This window comes from Pelophylax lessonae (genome assembly GCF_965119305.1).
Source record: "Pelophylax lessonae genome assembly, chromosome: 4".
NCBI classification, from domain to species: Eukaryota; Metazoa; Chordata; class Amphibia; order Anura; family Ranidae; genus Pelophylax; species Pelophylax lessonae.
The window spans coordinates 425,990,911-426,007,389 of NC_138771.1; the positions used below are offsets into that span (position 1 = coordinate 425,990,911).

General features: G+C 47.2%; 1 protein-coding gene across 1 annotated transcript in view; it reads right to left on the bottom strand.

Annotated features, from left to right (window-relative positions):
* LOC309552680 (dead end protein homolog 1-like) overlaps window positions 1-11,890 on the bottom strand; it is a gene marked incomplete at both ends in the record, with an annotated part of 88,427 nt that extends 76,537 nt beyond the window's left edge. Inside the window, one exon of the mRNA XM_082253608.1 lies at window positions 11,828-11,890. Coding sequence (XP_082109734.1) covers window positions 11,828-11,890 — 63 coding nt within the window. The remainder of the gene's footprint in view (window positions 1-11,827) is intronic.
* Between the last annotated feature and the right edge of the window lie 4,589 nt (window positions 11,891-16,479).

The window sequence follows — 16,479 nt, forward strand, 5'->3', positions numbered from 1 at the left end:
CCCCCTGAGCAAGGTCCTGTACCGCTTGGTGCAGGTCCTGCAGACGCCCCGGAGGCAAATTAAGTTTTGAGGGAAAGAATCTGTCTGCCGGCCGGGAAAGGAATTCGAACTTGTACCCCGATCGAATGATTTCCAGAACCCACCTGTCCGAAATCCAGGGCAGCCAAGGTTGGAGGAAACCGCGCAAACGTCCCCCCACCCCTGAAATGGGTGAGGGCGCCCCTTCAGGCGGAGGCGGACTGACCCGCCGAGCCGGTATTGCCTGACTTCTGCTTACCCGCCCAGGGCTTCTTCTGGTTGCCCTGGGCCTTGAAGGGCTTGCCCTTGATTGGTTCCGAAAGGCACGAAAGGACCCCCGAGTTGATCTAGGCGCAGAACCCCGCTTGCCTCGAAAGGACTTGTTCTTCGGGTTCCGGGGCAGCAAAGTGCTCTTGACCCCCGGGACATCTTTCACCAGGGTATCCAACGCCTCGCCAAAAAGGCGAGAGCCAGCATAGGGAAAATCAGCAACTGTTTTCCGCGAGGACTGGTCAGCTGACCAGCTCTTCAGCCAGATCAGTCAAGTACTGAGACACTAGACAGGCGTGCTACTAAAGGGGCCTCATTCAAGGCCGCATCACACAAATACATGATTCCTTGGTGAATTTGATCCACCATTTCCAGCCGGGCAGGCGGATCATCAGACACGAGGTTGCTCCTAAGCACCTCAGTCCAATCAGACACCGCCTGAGCCACCAAAACGGGCGCGAAAACAGGTTTGAGCAACGAGCCTGCCACCGTATAGGAATGGCGGGCTAGAGACTCCAACCGCCGGTCCGTGGGATCACGGAAAACCGGGGTATCCTCAAACAAGGTAGCCTTGTTTAACACGGCCACAGTGTGATCCACCTGTGGAGGCACACACCATCGTGATTCCATAGCCGGCGCAAAGGGATAAAGCAATTTGAACCGGCTAGGTACCAGAAATGGACGTTTTAACGTGTGCCACATTTCATTAACAGTGTAATGAAACTCAGCTGGGCAGTGAAAAACCTGCGCTGACTTGCGGGTCCTGTGTCCCAAACGAGGACACAACGCCTGGAGGACTGGGCTCATCCTCCAAATTTAGTTTTTCCTTAACAGAAATTAACTCATCCATGGTCGCCCGCTCTTCAGGCGACCCCGGGGAGGAGGTGTCAACCCCTTCCACCTCTGCCTCCCCCTCAGACACCAGCAGGTCCAAGGATGAGCGGGACCCTGAAAAGGGCACGCTCACAGCAGCCATATCACCATCTGAATCAGAGGAGAGAGACAATCTGGGCCTCTTTTTAGCAGCACGTTCGGCCATCAGCATTTCCATATTTGACACCAAAGTCGCCACTACAGCGGCCAAATCAGGTCTCAGAGGGGCCACGGGAGAATTGGGGACCCCCACCAGAGCTGGGGGGAATTTGCCGTCCTGAGAATCCATTGCTCAAGGTTACAAAACAGTGCAATAAAGTTTGAATTGCCCCTTTAAGACCGATGCGGAGTGCGCAGCCCACCGCTACAGCTACAGTGACAAAGACCCCCAAACAGGAGAAGAAAAAAACTGAGCCAGAAGCAACAATGCAGAAAGATATTGAGAGCGATAACCTGCATAGCCCCGCAAAGTGTTGCCACCGATGTCCTGCTTCAGAGGAAAAGGAAGTGCTGCTAGAGTAGGCTGAACTTATAGGCTGCATGACTGAGGGAAAATGGCTGCCCCATAGGATTGCATGGCGGCAGATGGCGCCAAAACAGCATGTAGTATTGCCCATAGAGAAGCCAAACATGCCTGCCCATACCTAAAATGGCGGACCGTGCAGATTTACCCCGCTGTGTGCCACACACAGTCTGCACCCCCAACAAGCACCAAAGTGACACAGGGAAGGGGCCCCCCAAAAACATAGCACCGTAGCGCATGCACAAGCGATCCCCGCAAGGACCACATCAGGGAGTCACACAGGCACAGACATGGGGGACACACAGCAACACAGGACTGCCACCCCAGACAGAGGCCCCACACAGAAGTACTTACCTGTACCAGATGGCGTGGGGAGCCTCTCAGAACAGAAAGCCGCTGTCCTCATCCGACAGGGAGTGCCGTTAGCCCGGGACATGACACTGCAGCATCGCAGATGTGTCCTGTGAGGTAGCTACCCCACGGCTGCATCCCTGCTGCGAGCAGGATGGGTCGTTCATAGTGCCAGGACGAACCACGGCTGAACGCTCGATGGCGGGCTGGGGGTCCATCTGACCCTCTGCCCTGGAGAACCAGGGCGGTCAGTCCGAATCCCAGCACCGCATGATCCATCTTCATCCGAAGAGACGACTAAAAACTAAAGCTGACAAAATAAACCGCTAGTAAAGAGAAAAACTGACATTTTCAAAGAAAATCAAATAAAAAGATTAGTTAGGCTGAGACTGTAGCCCCAGCACAGGGAATCCTAACTACTCCTGACACAAGGCAGAATGAAACTGAGTTGGGAGTGGTTACTGCAGGGGGGTATTGACCAGATGGGACAGCCCCCATGGGTATGTATATGCAAATGCCTTTGTTCTTTTGACTAAGTCTTTACGCCTAGCTACTCCTGCGGAGCGAAAGTCAATACCCAACAGTGATGACTTAGAGGCGGCGGCGACTGTCGGAGGACGTAAGAGAAAACAATTAACTCCCAAATTCCCCCTCCCACACAGTGTGTACAAGGTAAAGAAATAGTGCCCCCTTCTACCAACCCGATTTAACTTACAAGAGAAGGGAAGGGGAAAAGACCACCACAGGTATATGCTGGAAGGGAAAATTCCCCATCACTTACCTGGGAGGTGCCGGTGCCAGAGCCTGCCTCTACCGCCTGAGCGGATACCGCAATCCATCCTGCTCTGTGTGGTGGTCCGCAGCCTGTGCTGGGTCTTCACCTTACACCGGCGGCCCATCTCCTGTTCGCGCCTTTAGGAAATTGGAACTACTGTTTCCAGCGACCGCGGAAGTCATCGCTGCGCCGGAAGGGATCTGTGCCGCTTCCTGGGTGCAGAGTGCAATGCCGGAGTTCCACCCCCTCCGCTCGTGGCGCCAAATTCAAACTTGCAGGTTTCCCTGCTGAATTGGCGGCATCATGGGTACACAGCCTGTGCTGCTCCAAGGACGCCGCCACGAACGGAGAAGACTCCCCCTGCAATTCCACTGATGACATCCACGGTCCTGCTCCTATGGCCACGAGATACAGGAGACAAAGTGGTAATCCCCCATTGCAACAAATCAGGGTACCGCACATGGGCTGGAGAAGATGCATCTTTCAATCCCTTTCTTTTTAGGAAAGTTCCATGAGACCCGGAGCTTCAGTTCCTAGGAACATGTTACCCCCCCGTCCGGAGGAAACACTAATACTGAAGGTGAGGACTAGGGCGACGCCTTTTATTTGATTGCGTTTCCTGTCCTGGTAGGAGGAGCCCTAGGTCTCATGGGCTGTCCTGGAATACGACTTGAGAAAAATGCTTTATTAGCCCAAGTTTAAACAGACAGAGGATTTCAAAGATGGGAAGATGAAAAAAAAATGACTGAAGAGCTGCTTTAAATTTAGGTAGATAAAAATTCAGGACATGGCGGTACTTCCATTTAATGCAAAGTGTCCCTTGTGCTGGGAGTGCCAACCATGCCAGCACTTTGTCCCCTCCATTAGTAGCTGTACTATAGCACCTATGAATGAAGAGTGGCATATGAATAGAGGTAGGCCTTCCAATCATTCTCTTGTCCTCCATTCATAAAGCACCCTTTCATGGCAGCTTCTGTGAATGAAGGAGGTGGGTGGAAAGTGTTGGCATAGATGGTCAGCCAGAACCAGTATAAGGGACATTTCACATTCAATGCAAGTACTTCTACTCCTAATACATACAACCCCCCCCCCCCAAACAGGATACACCAAGCCCCGCCTCTTTTTCTTACCTGAGCTTGATCCGATTGAGAGATTTGCACGAGAGCAGCGGCTCTTGCTGTTGTCTCCTTCCTTATTGGGCAGATTGATAAATTCTGTGATGAGGCGGGGCTGAGCCGATCACTATCATAAGATGCAGACAGGGTGGCTTGGGAGCCACCATCCACAGGTGTCTCCATGAAAAGTGGATTTCTATGGGGGGCACTCAATAAAGAGGGGCCTGGAGGCGCCAGCAGGGGACCCCAGAAGAGAATCAGGGCTGCTCTGTGCAAAACCTTTGCAGAGCAGATAAGTATGACATGTTTGTTATGTTCATTAAAAGGGTTGTACCCTGCCCCTTCAATTCACAGAACTTACAGCATTTTTTTCCCAGAAGGCAAAGCGCTCTGATCAGAGGAAACTGATCCAGTCTTTCATCTGTCTGTCCTACTCTCAAAGAATGCTTTGCGTTCTGGGAAAGGACACAAGTTCTATGAATGGAGGAGGTAGGTGTAAGGGGCAGGGGAGTGTTGCAGTTTTCACACTTTGCAGCAGCTGAGGTTACCCTCCTAAAGCTGTAAAATACAGACTGTAGAAGGGCCCGGCAGCAGTGGGGATAAGATTTCTCATTGTGCAGCAGCTAGCTGGACAAGGGACACGTCCGAGGTATGTCCACCACCAGGAGAGCAAAAACATGCAGCCTCTTACCAGATGGCCCAGGTTAAACAGCAATCAAATAAATCTCATGTCAATCGCCCTTGGACAATAAGGTTCAGTCAGTCAGGCATACATCAGTCGCTTGGGTGTTGGGATCCAATTATATAATCCAAACGAACAGATAATCCACGTTGTAAATGTAAAGGAATAATAAAGCGATCATTGCGCAGATATCTTTTACGAGTTTTTAAAACATTAAAAGCCTGCGCAACCGTTTTGATTTTATGTCATTAAAGGCATGTTCTATCCCTGGTGCAGTATAGCGCAAAAAAACAACACATGAATACTAAAATTCATCTTTAAAGCAGAACTTAAATTCTGCAGGTTAGGATTTTTATAATAGAATTGAAGCCAATGAGGGTCTCAAACCATTCTCCGTCTTCCCGCTTATGTTCACTGAGCCGTGAATTTGCAGCGCAGTGTACATACAGCATAGCTTTGTGCAACGACAGTGCGACTCCCATGTTATTGGGGCCCAGCCAACAACTTAAATTAGAACTTCTCTCTCAATCAACGTGGACTATTTTTATACTCCTGCTGCTAGCATAAGTATCCACGTGACCTCTGGAAGATTTACCCCCCTTCATGACCAGTCCATTTTTGCCATACGGCACTGCGCTTTTTTACCTGACAATTGTGCTGACAGTCGTGCTACACTGTACCCCAGGGGTTGACAAATTTGCTTTGAATCTAGGAGCCAGCTAAAAAAGTTAGGAGCCAGGTTATTTGTCGAGCCCAGTCATAGGGGGCTATCCACACGGTTACCACAGGAACTCCCCTGATCCCCGCGCTCACCTTGAGGGTTCCGCTGATCCCCGCGCTCACCTTGAGGGTTCCGCTGATCCCTGCGCTCACCATGGGGGCTCTGTTGATGTCCCGCTCATCATGGGGCTTGAGGGAATGATCCTGTACACACCAGTTCCAGTGTTCCCACCTAGACCCACCTACAGCATGTCAGTACAGTTTTATAGGAGGGAACGACAGCAGCTGGAGCCCCTGAGCACTGTACTGTACAATGTTTGCCTAGACCTCTGTATTTCCATGGTGTCAATGGGCCCTAGCAGAGGATGGGAGAGATGAGCAGAAGGCTCAGCTCTGAATAAAATTGGATTTAAAAAAAAAAAAATAATAATCAACCACACTCCCTGCACACTTACCTTTAAGCAAAGGGTGCCAGATGAAGCCTGCAAAAACTTCAGTCTCTCCTCCTCTTGGGAAGGAGATGGGCGGGCATTGAGAACAGGCAGTGGAAATTCCTTGCAGCACTGTTAGGTACTGCTTGTCATACTCCTAGCCACCACAAAAGGGCGCCAGTTCCCCGTTGGAAGCATCTCAGTGAAGGCGGCCGAAAAGCCAGGGCCTCAATTATATCGGATGGTGTGGTAGTTAGAGCGCAAAGCAACAGGACATCTCCTGCAGTGCACCCCAGGTCGCTAATTCTAGTCGCCAATGCGACCTGGCGCCCAAGGTTTGTCGAACCCTGCTGTACCCAAATAAAAGGTTTGCCTACAAATAGAGCCTTTTGGTAGGATTTGATCACCTGTGCGGTTTTTATTTTTTGGGCTACAAACAAAAAAATAGTGACAAAATTGAAAATCTAAAAATTCTTACTCTGTTATAAAACATCCAATAAAAAAAAAAAATGAAAAAAAATAAAATTTCATCAATTCAGGCTAATATGTATTCTGCTACATATTTTTGGTAAAAAAATTTAAATCATAATAGGCGTATAAGGATTGTTTGTACAAAAGATATAGCGTCTACAAACTACAGGATATATATTGTTTTCCTCTCTACTAGTAATTGCGGCGATCAGTAACTTCTAGTAGGACTGCGATATTGCGGTGGACAAAATGGGACACAAGACACTTTTTGGGGACCAGTGACACCAATACAGTGATCAGTGCTAAAAAATATGCACTGTCGCTGTACTAATAACAGGCAGGTCAGGGTTAACATTTAGGGTCGATCAAAGGGTTAAATGTGCTCCTAGCCAGTGCTTGTATACTGTGTGGTGGGGAGGGGGGGGGGGCGTAGGGACTTTTACTTAGGCAGCATAGATCGGTGTCCCCTTTGCAAGAAAACCATAGGCAGATCACGATTCTGCCTGTGTAACTAACAATTGGCGGGTGTCGGCACACAGTCTGCAGTACCTGCCACTGGGCTCCTGCTGTGTGTGATCACAGTGGAAGCGGGCGGACCCAGACCCAGAGTGTCAGATCACATACTAGGTACGTGATCTGGCACAAAGCGGTTGCCCTGCCACAGTATATCTACGGTGTCTGGTCAAGAAGGGGGTAAACTGGTAGAAAAGTATATCATATTTGCTTGTTTTAAACATGTTCACATTTATTTTGTTACTTTTTGGTTACAGGTCAAGGCAAATTATAAAAAAAGGCTTTAGGAGGGGTTTTCCCAGCTAAGCACACCGTCTGCATGCCTGAGCTAAGGGCATATGGATCCTAGGAAGTAAACGCGCATGAATGACCTGCCCTTATTTATGATGGCCACTGCCAAAAAGCATAGAGACATGGATGAATGAATAAGTTTTGAATAACAAATTTTTAATATTAAATCACATTTTTGGTTTGTGATGCTAAGATGCAGTGCAATTCCACTTTAGGAGTTGATACCTAGAAGGAAGACCAGGAGATGGCAGCACTTGTAACTTAACCAAACGAAGTGTTGCCAACAGAGTGCTGGAAGGGATCACTAACCACTTAAAGTGGAGTTCCACCCATTTTTGGAACTTTAGATCTATGTAACCCCCTTTAAAATGGCTTTTACCAATGGAAATTTTTTTTTTTTTTTTTTTATTGCTAGTAAATACCTTAAATTTCTGCTTTATTCCTCCTCTCCTCACTTCCGGGTCCGATTGGCGATGACGTCATTCGGAGATTCGCAGTGTCTGCTGGGATGTATTCTATTCCAGAAATCTTGCAGTAGCTGAGCTGCAGTGAGCCGTGCCTGCCCCGCCTTCGCCCCGCCTCCTCTCATTAAGTTGTATTGTATGAATGTATTAACCACTTTACCTCCGCTTACATGGAGGCTACTGCGGCAAAGTGCCGCGATCCCGTCCAGCGACGTAGACCTACGTCGCTGGACTCCGCCCCTTGTGGGCGGCGCTCGCGCGCCGCCGGAGGCTCGCTCCCGCTGTGTTCATTCACAGCGGGAGTCGGGCCAGCGGAGGAGCAGCGGCGATTGCCGCTGCTCTGCCCCGATCGTCGGGGATCGAGTCTGGAGATCCGCCCGCTGTGTGTAAACACAGCGGGCGGATCTCCATAGTGACAGGGACTGACAGATCGGAGTGTTCAGCATAGCTGGACATCCGATCTGTCCTTCTGTCACACAGTCACCCCCCCCCCCCACACGTCAGTAAGCACCAGGCATACATTAACCCCTCCCTCTCCAATAAAATTAACCCCTTCCCTGCCAGTGTATTTTTACAGTAACAGTGCATATGTATAGCACTGATTACTGTAGTAATGTCACTGGTACCCCCAAAAGTGTCAAAAATGTCAGTCAAGGCTCCGATCTGTCCGCCGCAATGTCGCAGTCCCGCAAAAAAAAAAATCGCAGATCACCGCCATTACGCGTTAAAAAAAAACCACCAAAAATGACAGAAATCTTTCCCTTAGTTAGTAAACGCAATAACTTTTGCGCAAACCAATCAAAATACGCTTAATGCGATTTTTTTTACTAAACATAGGTAGCAGAAAACAAATTGGCCAAAAATTAAAAAAAAAATAGATTTTTACATTTTTTTTGGGGGGGAATTTCATATAAAAAAATGTGAAAAATATTGTTATTTTTTCAAAATAAACGCTCTTTTTTGTTTATAGCGCAAAAAGTAAAAATCGCACAGGTGATCAAATACCACCAAAAGAAAGCTCTGTTTGTGGGAAATAAAGGACGTAAATTTCGTTTGGGTACGGCGTCGCATGACCGCCGAATCGCAAAAAGTGGCCTGGACGGAAGACAGCAAAATCCTCCGGTGGTAAAGTGGTTAAGGCCGTTCTCTGCCCTGCCTCCGCCCGGCCTCCTCTCATTGGTTGTATTGTATGAATGTATTAAGGCCGTTCTCTGCCCCGCCTCCTCTCATTGGTTGTATTGTATGAATGTATTAAGGTCGTTCTCTGCCCCGCCTCCGCCCCCTCTCTTTGAGTTGTATTGTATGAATACAACTCAATGAGAGGAGGCGGGCAGAGGAGGCGGGGCGGAGGCGGGGCAGAGAACGGCCTTAATACATTTATACAATACAACCAATGATAGGAGGCGGGGCGGAGGCGGGGCAGGGAACGGCCTTAATACATTCATACAATACAACTTAATGAGAGGAGGCGGGGCAGGCACGGCTCACTACAGCTCAGCTACTGCGAGATTTCTGGAATAGAATACATCCCAGCAGACACTGCGAATCGCTGAATGACGTCATCCCTGATCGGACCCGGAAGTGAGGAGAGGAGGAATAAAGCAGAAATTAAGGTATTTACTAGCAAAAAAAAAAAAAAAAGTTTCCATTGGTAAAAGCCGTTTTAAAGGGGATTACATAGATCTATGTATTCCAACCTATTAAAAATGGGTGGAACTCCGCTTTAAGCCTGCCATAATGTGCCAATACGCTGTGCATACAAGCACATTTTGGCTAAAAGCTTCTGCAACATCCACCAGTTTGGCCATACATTATAAAAAACGTTTTAGATTTACAAAAAAAAAAAAAAAACATAATACGAGGTCAAACCCAATTGCTTTCAATCTGTAGTCAATTAGGCATGTCCTTACACTACATAATTGATGGTAAATCTAAAGGAAATTGTATGATGTAAGAGCAAACTTTCTCATTTGGCTAGAGTAATGCAGAGTTATAACCCCTAACCGTTTTTGTTTTTCTGCCTTTATCCTATTAGGGAGACATCCTCTCACGTCCTGTTTCACAGCCAAAACAAGAAGTGGGAGGAAATCCCTCTAAAGTGAGAAAATCCCTGGTGGCCACCACAATGTCCCCATTGGAAGATTTCCCCTCAAATCCTGTTCTGGTGACAGCCCACAATTTGAGTGAGGAGTTTCTCAGTGATAACGGTAAACAGGAAGAGACCGAGTGAACTGCGAATCTCCCTAAAGTGGGGTAGACACTAGTAGAAGCTCTGCCGAAAATTGCCATACGAGGTAAAGTCGTACGATTTTCAGCTAGTGTGTACACAACTTTCAGCAGCCGATGCCGACATTGTCAAAAAAAAAGGGATGAAATCCAAAAATTTTTATCGTCCATCCCCAGACGACCAATTTTCGTTTAATGTGTATGCAGTACGTCCGTGAAAAATTGGATACGAAAGACCGCGCATGATCTGAAGTTGCTGACAACCCGCAAGTCTAGGAACAAATATCCCAAAAAAAAAAAAAAAAACGAGAAATTTTGTGAACATTTATGCACTGTCAACTAAAAACGGTTATGAACGCTGAGCGTCAGTGTGTACGGGATTTAACAGGAACACATACAAAAAAAATAAAATAAAGGTTGCGTTTTAGGTATACTTGGTTTACACTGCAGTAATATGGTTTCAATGGGTGCTTAACCTGTGGCCCTCCAAGTGTTGCAGAACTACAAATCCCATGAGGCATTGCAAGGCTGACCGTTACAATCATGATTCCCAAAGGCAGAGGTATGATGGGACTTGAAGCTCTGCAATACCTGGAGGACCACAAGTTGAGCACCCATGACATACACATACTAATATATACACACACACAAACACACAAACACACAAACACACAAACACACAAACACACAAACACACAAACACACAAACACACAAACACACAAACACACAAACACACAAACACACAAACACACAAACACACAAACACACAAACACACAAACACACAAACACACACAAACAACGGCTGGCCATACATTATACAATTATCTTGTGAAGGTTTCCTTTAGTGCCGGTTCAGACTAGTACGACTTGTCAGGCGACTTGGTCAGCCTCACAAGATGTGCACCGTCGCAGTCCATTGAGTAGTACAGAACCCATTCTAATAGGAGCGACACAAGTCGCTCCGACTTAGAAAAAAGGGTCCTGTACTACTTCGGGGCGACTTGCATAGACATTAATTTTATGAAGTCCGTGCAAGTCGCACCGAAGTCGCGGTGCACGCGACTTCACAGGTCGCCCCCGAAGTCGTGCAGCTTCAGTGTGAACTGGCACTTAGATTTACTAAAATCATAACATGAGGTCAAACCTAAACATTTTCAATTTGCATTGAATCAGACCGACCCTTGTACTACGCAGTTGAAGGGAAATCTAAAGGGAATTAAGAAAATTGCATAACATATGGCCAGCCTTAGTCCCGGATCACACGTGATGTGCACAACCCTGCGAATACACTGCAGGTTCCCACATCGCATTCAACTTGCCTTATGCAATTTGCTGGGGGTGTCAAATACAAAATTAACAACACCCCCAGATCAGTTCGCATATCACAGTGCGGACTGTCAGTTCAGACATGAATTGGATCGCACAGGTGTGAACACCCATGCGATCCGATTCTGGTGTAGACCCAAAAAGGGGTCCTGAGCCAAATGTGTCCGAATGCGATGCGAATTGTATGGCTGAATTCACATCGCACAGATATTGCAATGCGCTCCGCATCACATGCAAAGTCTGTTATCGCATGTGAACCGCTGCCCAAATCTTATAAGAAACTATACAAATACAGAACATAACAACCCTTGTACATCTGAAGGCAACAGTGAAAGCATATCCAGCCATGGAGCTCCTTGGATCCTATCAGCAGCACTTGTTGTCTAGAAGTTGTCTGAAGAATGATCTGGAGAAAAGCTCCACTTCTAAGAAATCCTCCAGGAAAGACACCAGCTGTGACTTCCAGAGACATCACCCTTCTCATACAAATCTATAGCAGGCTGCAGCTATTTATGGGGTGCAATCATTACACAGAGCCCCTGATATGGGGGTATACACAGTCTGCTGCTAGGATTGCAAAGATTTATTACAACTTTCCCAGCATGTGACAGAGTGTAGAAAAAAGAAACTCATCCAAGCTCCATGTCATTACTGAGATCAGACCAGGAGTCAGGATTACCCCAATGTCAGCTCATCTACTTAGAAGGTGATCAGAGCAGAAAACACGGAATCCTGTAAGAATACATGAGATAATAATGTGTAGGAGGAGTCCATACCTCACTGTCAGCGTTCATCTCATTGTTGCTGGCCATCATCATAGACTGATCCACTCTCTCCATGTGTCTGAGCTCTTCTACTAGAGTGCATGTACGCGGGGCTGTCACTCATATGTGCTCCTCAACCAATCACAGCGCTGCTCTGCCCCAGACGTTCTCCTGTCTCCTCCCACTCAGAGAGCCCTCCCAGGGGCCAGGATTACTCCCCAGCTTTCCTGACTTGGCTCTGCTCACACCAAAACCGAGTCTTTGCTCCATTTTATAAGTATTTTGGGATGTTTGCACATAGTTCTGGTGTATGAACATCACATGTGTGCCAGAAAATCCCTGCATATTTGCATGTGCATATTCGCACTTATGCATGAACATGGATAGAAATGATTCCAGCTTTCTTTGGGTTGTGTCCTAAGTGCATATGTTCACATATTTTTGTGTACACGTACAATAGTACAGATTTCTGTATGTTTATTTACTGAGCTATATGCTGTACAAACCAATGATAAACAGGGGGTGCATTTAAATCATTAAAATAAAAAACACCCAAATGTCTTAAAAATGTGGCATATTTAGGTGTCTATGTGCAAGAGGCCTTAGACTTAGAGCAATAGTCGCCAAACTGCGGCCCAATGATGGGGCACTTTTCTTCCCACTGACACCAATGATAAGGCACTCTTCTTTCCACTGACACCAATGATGGGGCACTATTCTTCGCACTGATACCAGTGATGGGGCACTATTCCTCCCACTGGCACCAATGATAGGGCACTATTCTTCCCATTGACACCAATGATGGAATACTATTCTTCCCACTGATACCAATGATGGGGAACAATTCCTCCCACCAACACCAATGATAGGGTACTATTCCTCCCACTAATACCAATGATGGGGCACTATTACTCCCCTTGAAACCAATGATGGTGATGGGGCACTGTTCTTCCCACTGACACCAATGATGGGGCACTATTGTTCCCACTGAAACCAATGATGGTGAACTATTCTTTCCATTGACACCAATGATGGGGCACTATTCTTCCAACTGACACCAATGATGGGGCACTATTCCTCCCACTGATACCAATGATGGGGCACTATTCTTTCCACTGATATCAATGATGGAGCACTTTTCCGCCCACTGATACCAATGATGGGGCGCTATTCCTTCCACTGATACCAATGTTGGGGCACTATTCCTCCCACCAACGATGGGGCACTATTCTTTCCAATTACACCAATGATGGGGGACTATTCCTCCCACTAATACCAATGATGGGGCACTTTTCTGCTCACTGATATTAATGATGGGGCACTATTCCTTCCACTGATACCAATGATTGGGCACTATTCTTCCCACTGATACCAATTACCAATTATGGGGCACTATGCCTCCCCCTAATTTCAAGGATGGGCATTGTTTACTCCCACTGACACAAGGACATTTTCTACTCCCACTGGCCACAGTTTGGCCCCACTAAAGTCTGAACGACAGAAAACTGGCCCTTTGTTTAGAAAGTGTGGATACCCAGCCTCAGAGCTTGTATAGGGATTTTTGGTAGGCATTTTTGTAAATATTTATAATCATTGGAAAGCTAGTTAGTATGGGTGAAAAAAGTGAATTTTTGCACGTTTTTAAGGTGTTCCCATTGATGTCTCCTAGTGCCAAAAGCACTTGAAGATTAGAGACTCTGCACTGTCCTTTCAGGCTCACATCCAATCCCTGTCCAAATCATGCCGCCTTAACCTCCGCAACATCGCTAGAATACAGCCCTTTTTAACCAATGACACCACCAAGCTTTTAATTCACACCCTGGTTATCTCTCGCCTCGACTATTGCAACTCCCTCCTCATTGGATTACCCTTACATAGATTATCCCCCCTTCAATCTATAATGAATGCTGCTGCAAGACTTATCCACCTTACCAACCGTTCAGTGTCCTCCACCCCTCTCTGCCAATCCCTTCACTGGCACTTGTAAGCTCTAACGAGCAGGGCCCTCTGATTCCTTTTGTTCCAAATTGTATTATAACTGTAATGTCTGCCTTCATTTTGTTAAGCGCTGCGCAAACTGTTGGTGCTATATAAATTCTGTATAATAATAATAATAATAGAGTTCAAGCTCAAAAGAAGCTCACATACTTTTTTGAGCTACAAGCCACAATATGATCAGGTGTGAACATTCAACATTTAAAACTATGGGAATTTGGATGTTTTAGGCTACAAAACGCACAGGTGTGAATGGTACTTTTTGTTTTTTTTAGCAATATAGGATTATTGAAAGCACACAAAAAAAGCCTCCTATTGGCCCAATTGATTCTTTGGTTTAAAGGTTGTAGCGGGGAAGTAGTTCAATCTACAGGGTCTCCGCTGGTAGACAGGAAAACAGGTAATATTCCAAATAGGCAGATACAGCATGCAACAATCCAGGTAGCGTTATACCATTCTTCCCTCCCAAGGACTAGACGACACATAGGTGTTGGGAGTCAAAACTCAAATGCCTTGTTTATTGAAAACACAAGGGATCTACACTCTGCCAAAACCCCTCCCTCTTCGAGACATTCCACACACAAAGCTGAACATCCCATAATAACCTTACTCTGCCAGACAGGAACAATAGGACAATAGAATGCAGGTATTTAACAATAACAAACCCCCACCCATCTCCTGAGGGACACTGCTCCCTCACTCTTTCAACACAAACCCCACTCTTAGTGTCCATTCTGCTACACTGCTCCCCCTTAACCACAAGCCGGCATACACAGTCTGATCCATAACGGATCGGCTTGGGGATGTCCGGGGAATACTCACAGATCATTTTTCCAGTTCAGTCTGTCGCGATAACCCGTCAGCATTGCCATTCTGTTTTCCGGGGCGGTAGTGAATAGTAAAGTCATACGGTTGTAACGCCAAACTCCAGCGCAACAATCGTGCATTGTCTCCTGCCACTCGGTTTAGCCATACCAATGGGTTGTGATCCGTGAGTAGGGTGAACTGTTGTCCATACAAGTAGGGCTGAAGCTTCATTCCCTGGGGAGGAGCTCTCTGCTCAAGTAGGTTACGGGTTGTTCTCTGCCATCTTCTCCAACCGGGCTCAATACTGTTCTTAATCCAAACATTGAAGCTTCTGGACCTCAGAAGGCCAGTAGGTCTCCGGGATGTTGGCCTGGGATCTGGACTGGCAGGAACGCTGAGGGCAACTGGCCTAGATCTTTCCCCAGTAAGATGTCGGTGGGGAGCTCCCTTATCAACCCCACATCAATCAGACCTGACCCGGCACCCCAATTCAAGTGGACCTTCGCAGTGGGTAGTCGGTGTACTGCTCCCCCTGCCATCTGTACCACTGCTGAGCCTCCGGTTCGTGCGGCATCTGGGACCAGGTGTCGCTTGACCAAGGTGAGAGTGGCTCCCGTGTCTCGGAGACCTTGAGAGGGCATTCCATTTAACTGGACCGATTGTAGATGGTGCTGTTGGTTCTCCGTAGCGGCTTGCACCGGGTTAGCTAGATGAAGGGTACCCCATTTCTCCTCGGTGTGTTTGAACCTGGGTACGACTGGGGGAACCTCTGTGGGATAGTAGGGGACCATTGTCGGATCCATGCAGATTGGTTCCTGCTCTGGGTACAGTCTCGTCGATAGTGCCCAAACTGCTTGCACCTGTGGCACTGTACCCCACTGCGGGACGGGTATCTGGGTGTCTGGTGTTTGGAGGAGTTTCGCCCACTCTGTGGTAGTAGTGGTCCTGTGGTGCGAGCCTGCTGCCGGGTGTAACGCTCCTGCGTTTTACGTATGATGTGGATTTTCAGCTGCAGAAATATTCCACTTCAGTAGTCATGTAGAGAAACGCTGAGACACCATTCCCAACTCTCAATGACTCATCATGTGTAGATGATCTCAATTCAGCAAGTAAATACATACACTCAATAAGATGTTTCCTAGAGTGACTTATGTATATAGTAACACAGTGATGATAGGCTGAAGAGACAGGTTGGGTAGAGATGGTAGATGACAGACACTTGAAAGGAAATGTTCTTGAAAGTAAGATAGTAGCAGATGGGATGCAGATAGGTTTAGCAATCATGTATGGTAGTAGATGACAGAGTAGCAGGTGGACATACAAGAGAGATCAACCCAGTGCAAGAACAGGTGGTAGTAGGCTCAAGAGCTAGCAATCTTAGATAATGCAGATGTAGTAATAGGCCTTAGTATGCAGAGCTAGATAGTGTAAGCTTTAGTATAAAGGTTATAGAGGTTTCCCCTGTGGGGTACTTATCACTAATAGCAATGTAGCAGAGGAGAGGTTCGGCAAGAGCGGATGATCCGGTAGCGGCATACAGGGATCAGCGCAGCGTGGTTCTGACAGCGAGGTATGCTTGCAAGCATGTGAGCTTCAAGACAGGTTAGCATCAAGGCACAAAGCAGTTTGAACGAACACATGTGAGTGAGAGCCGGCGATCTAAATAGCCATCCAGTCCGGCGCTCAGTGATGACAGCATCAGTCTTAAAGGTGTATGCGCACCTTACCAAAAGAGAATGGTGGGGCGCATACACTTATGAAAGAGTAATTAGGGTACCCAAAAGTACCAGAACATTACAGTACCCCCCCTTAAGGCCGGCTCCTGAAGGCCTCTGGAGCTGGTTTGTCTGGGTACTTCGCAT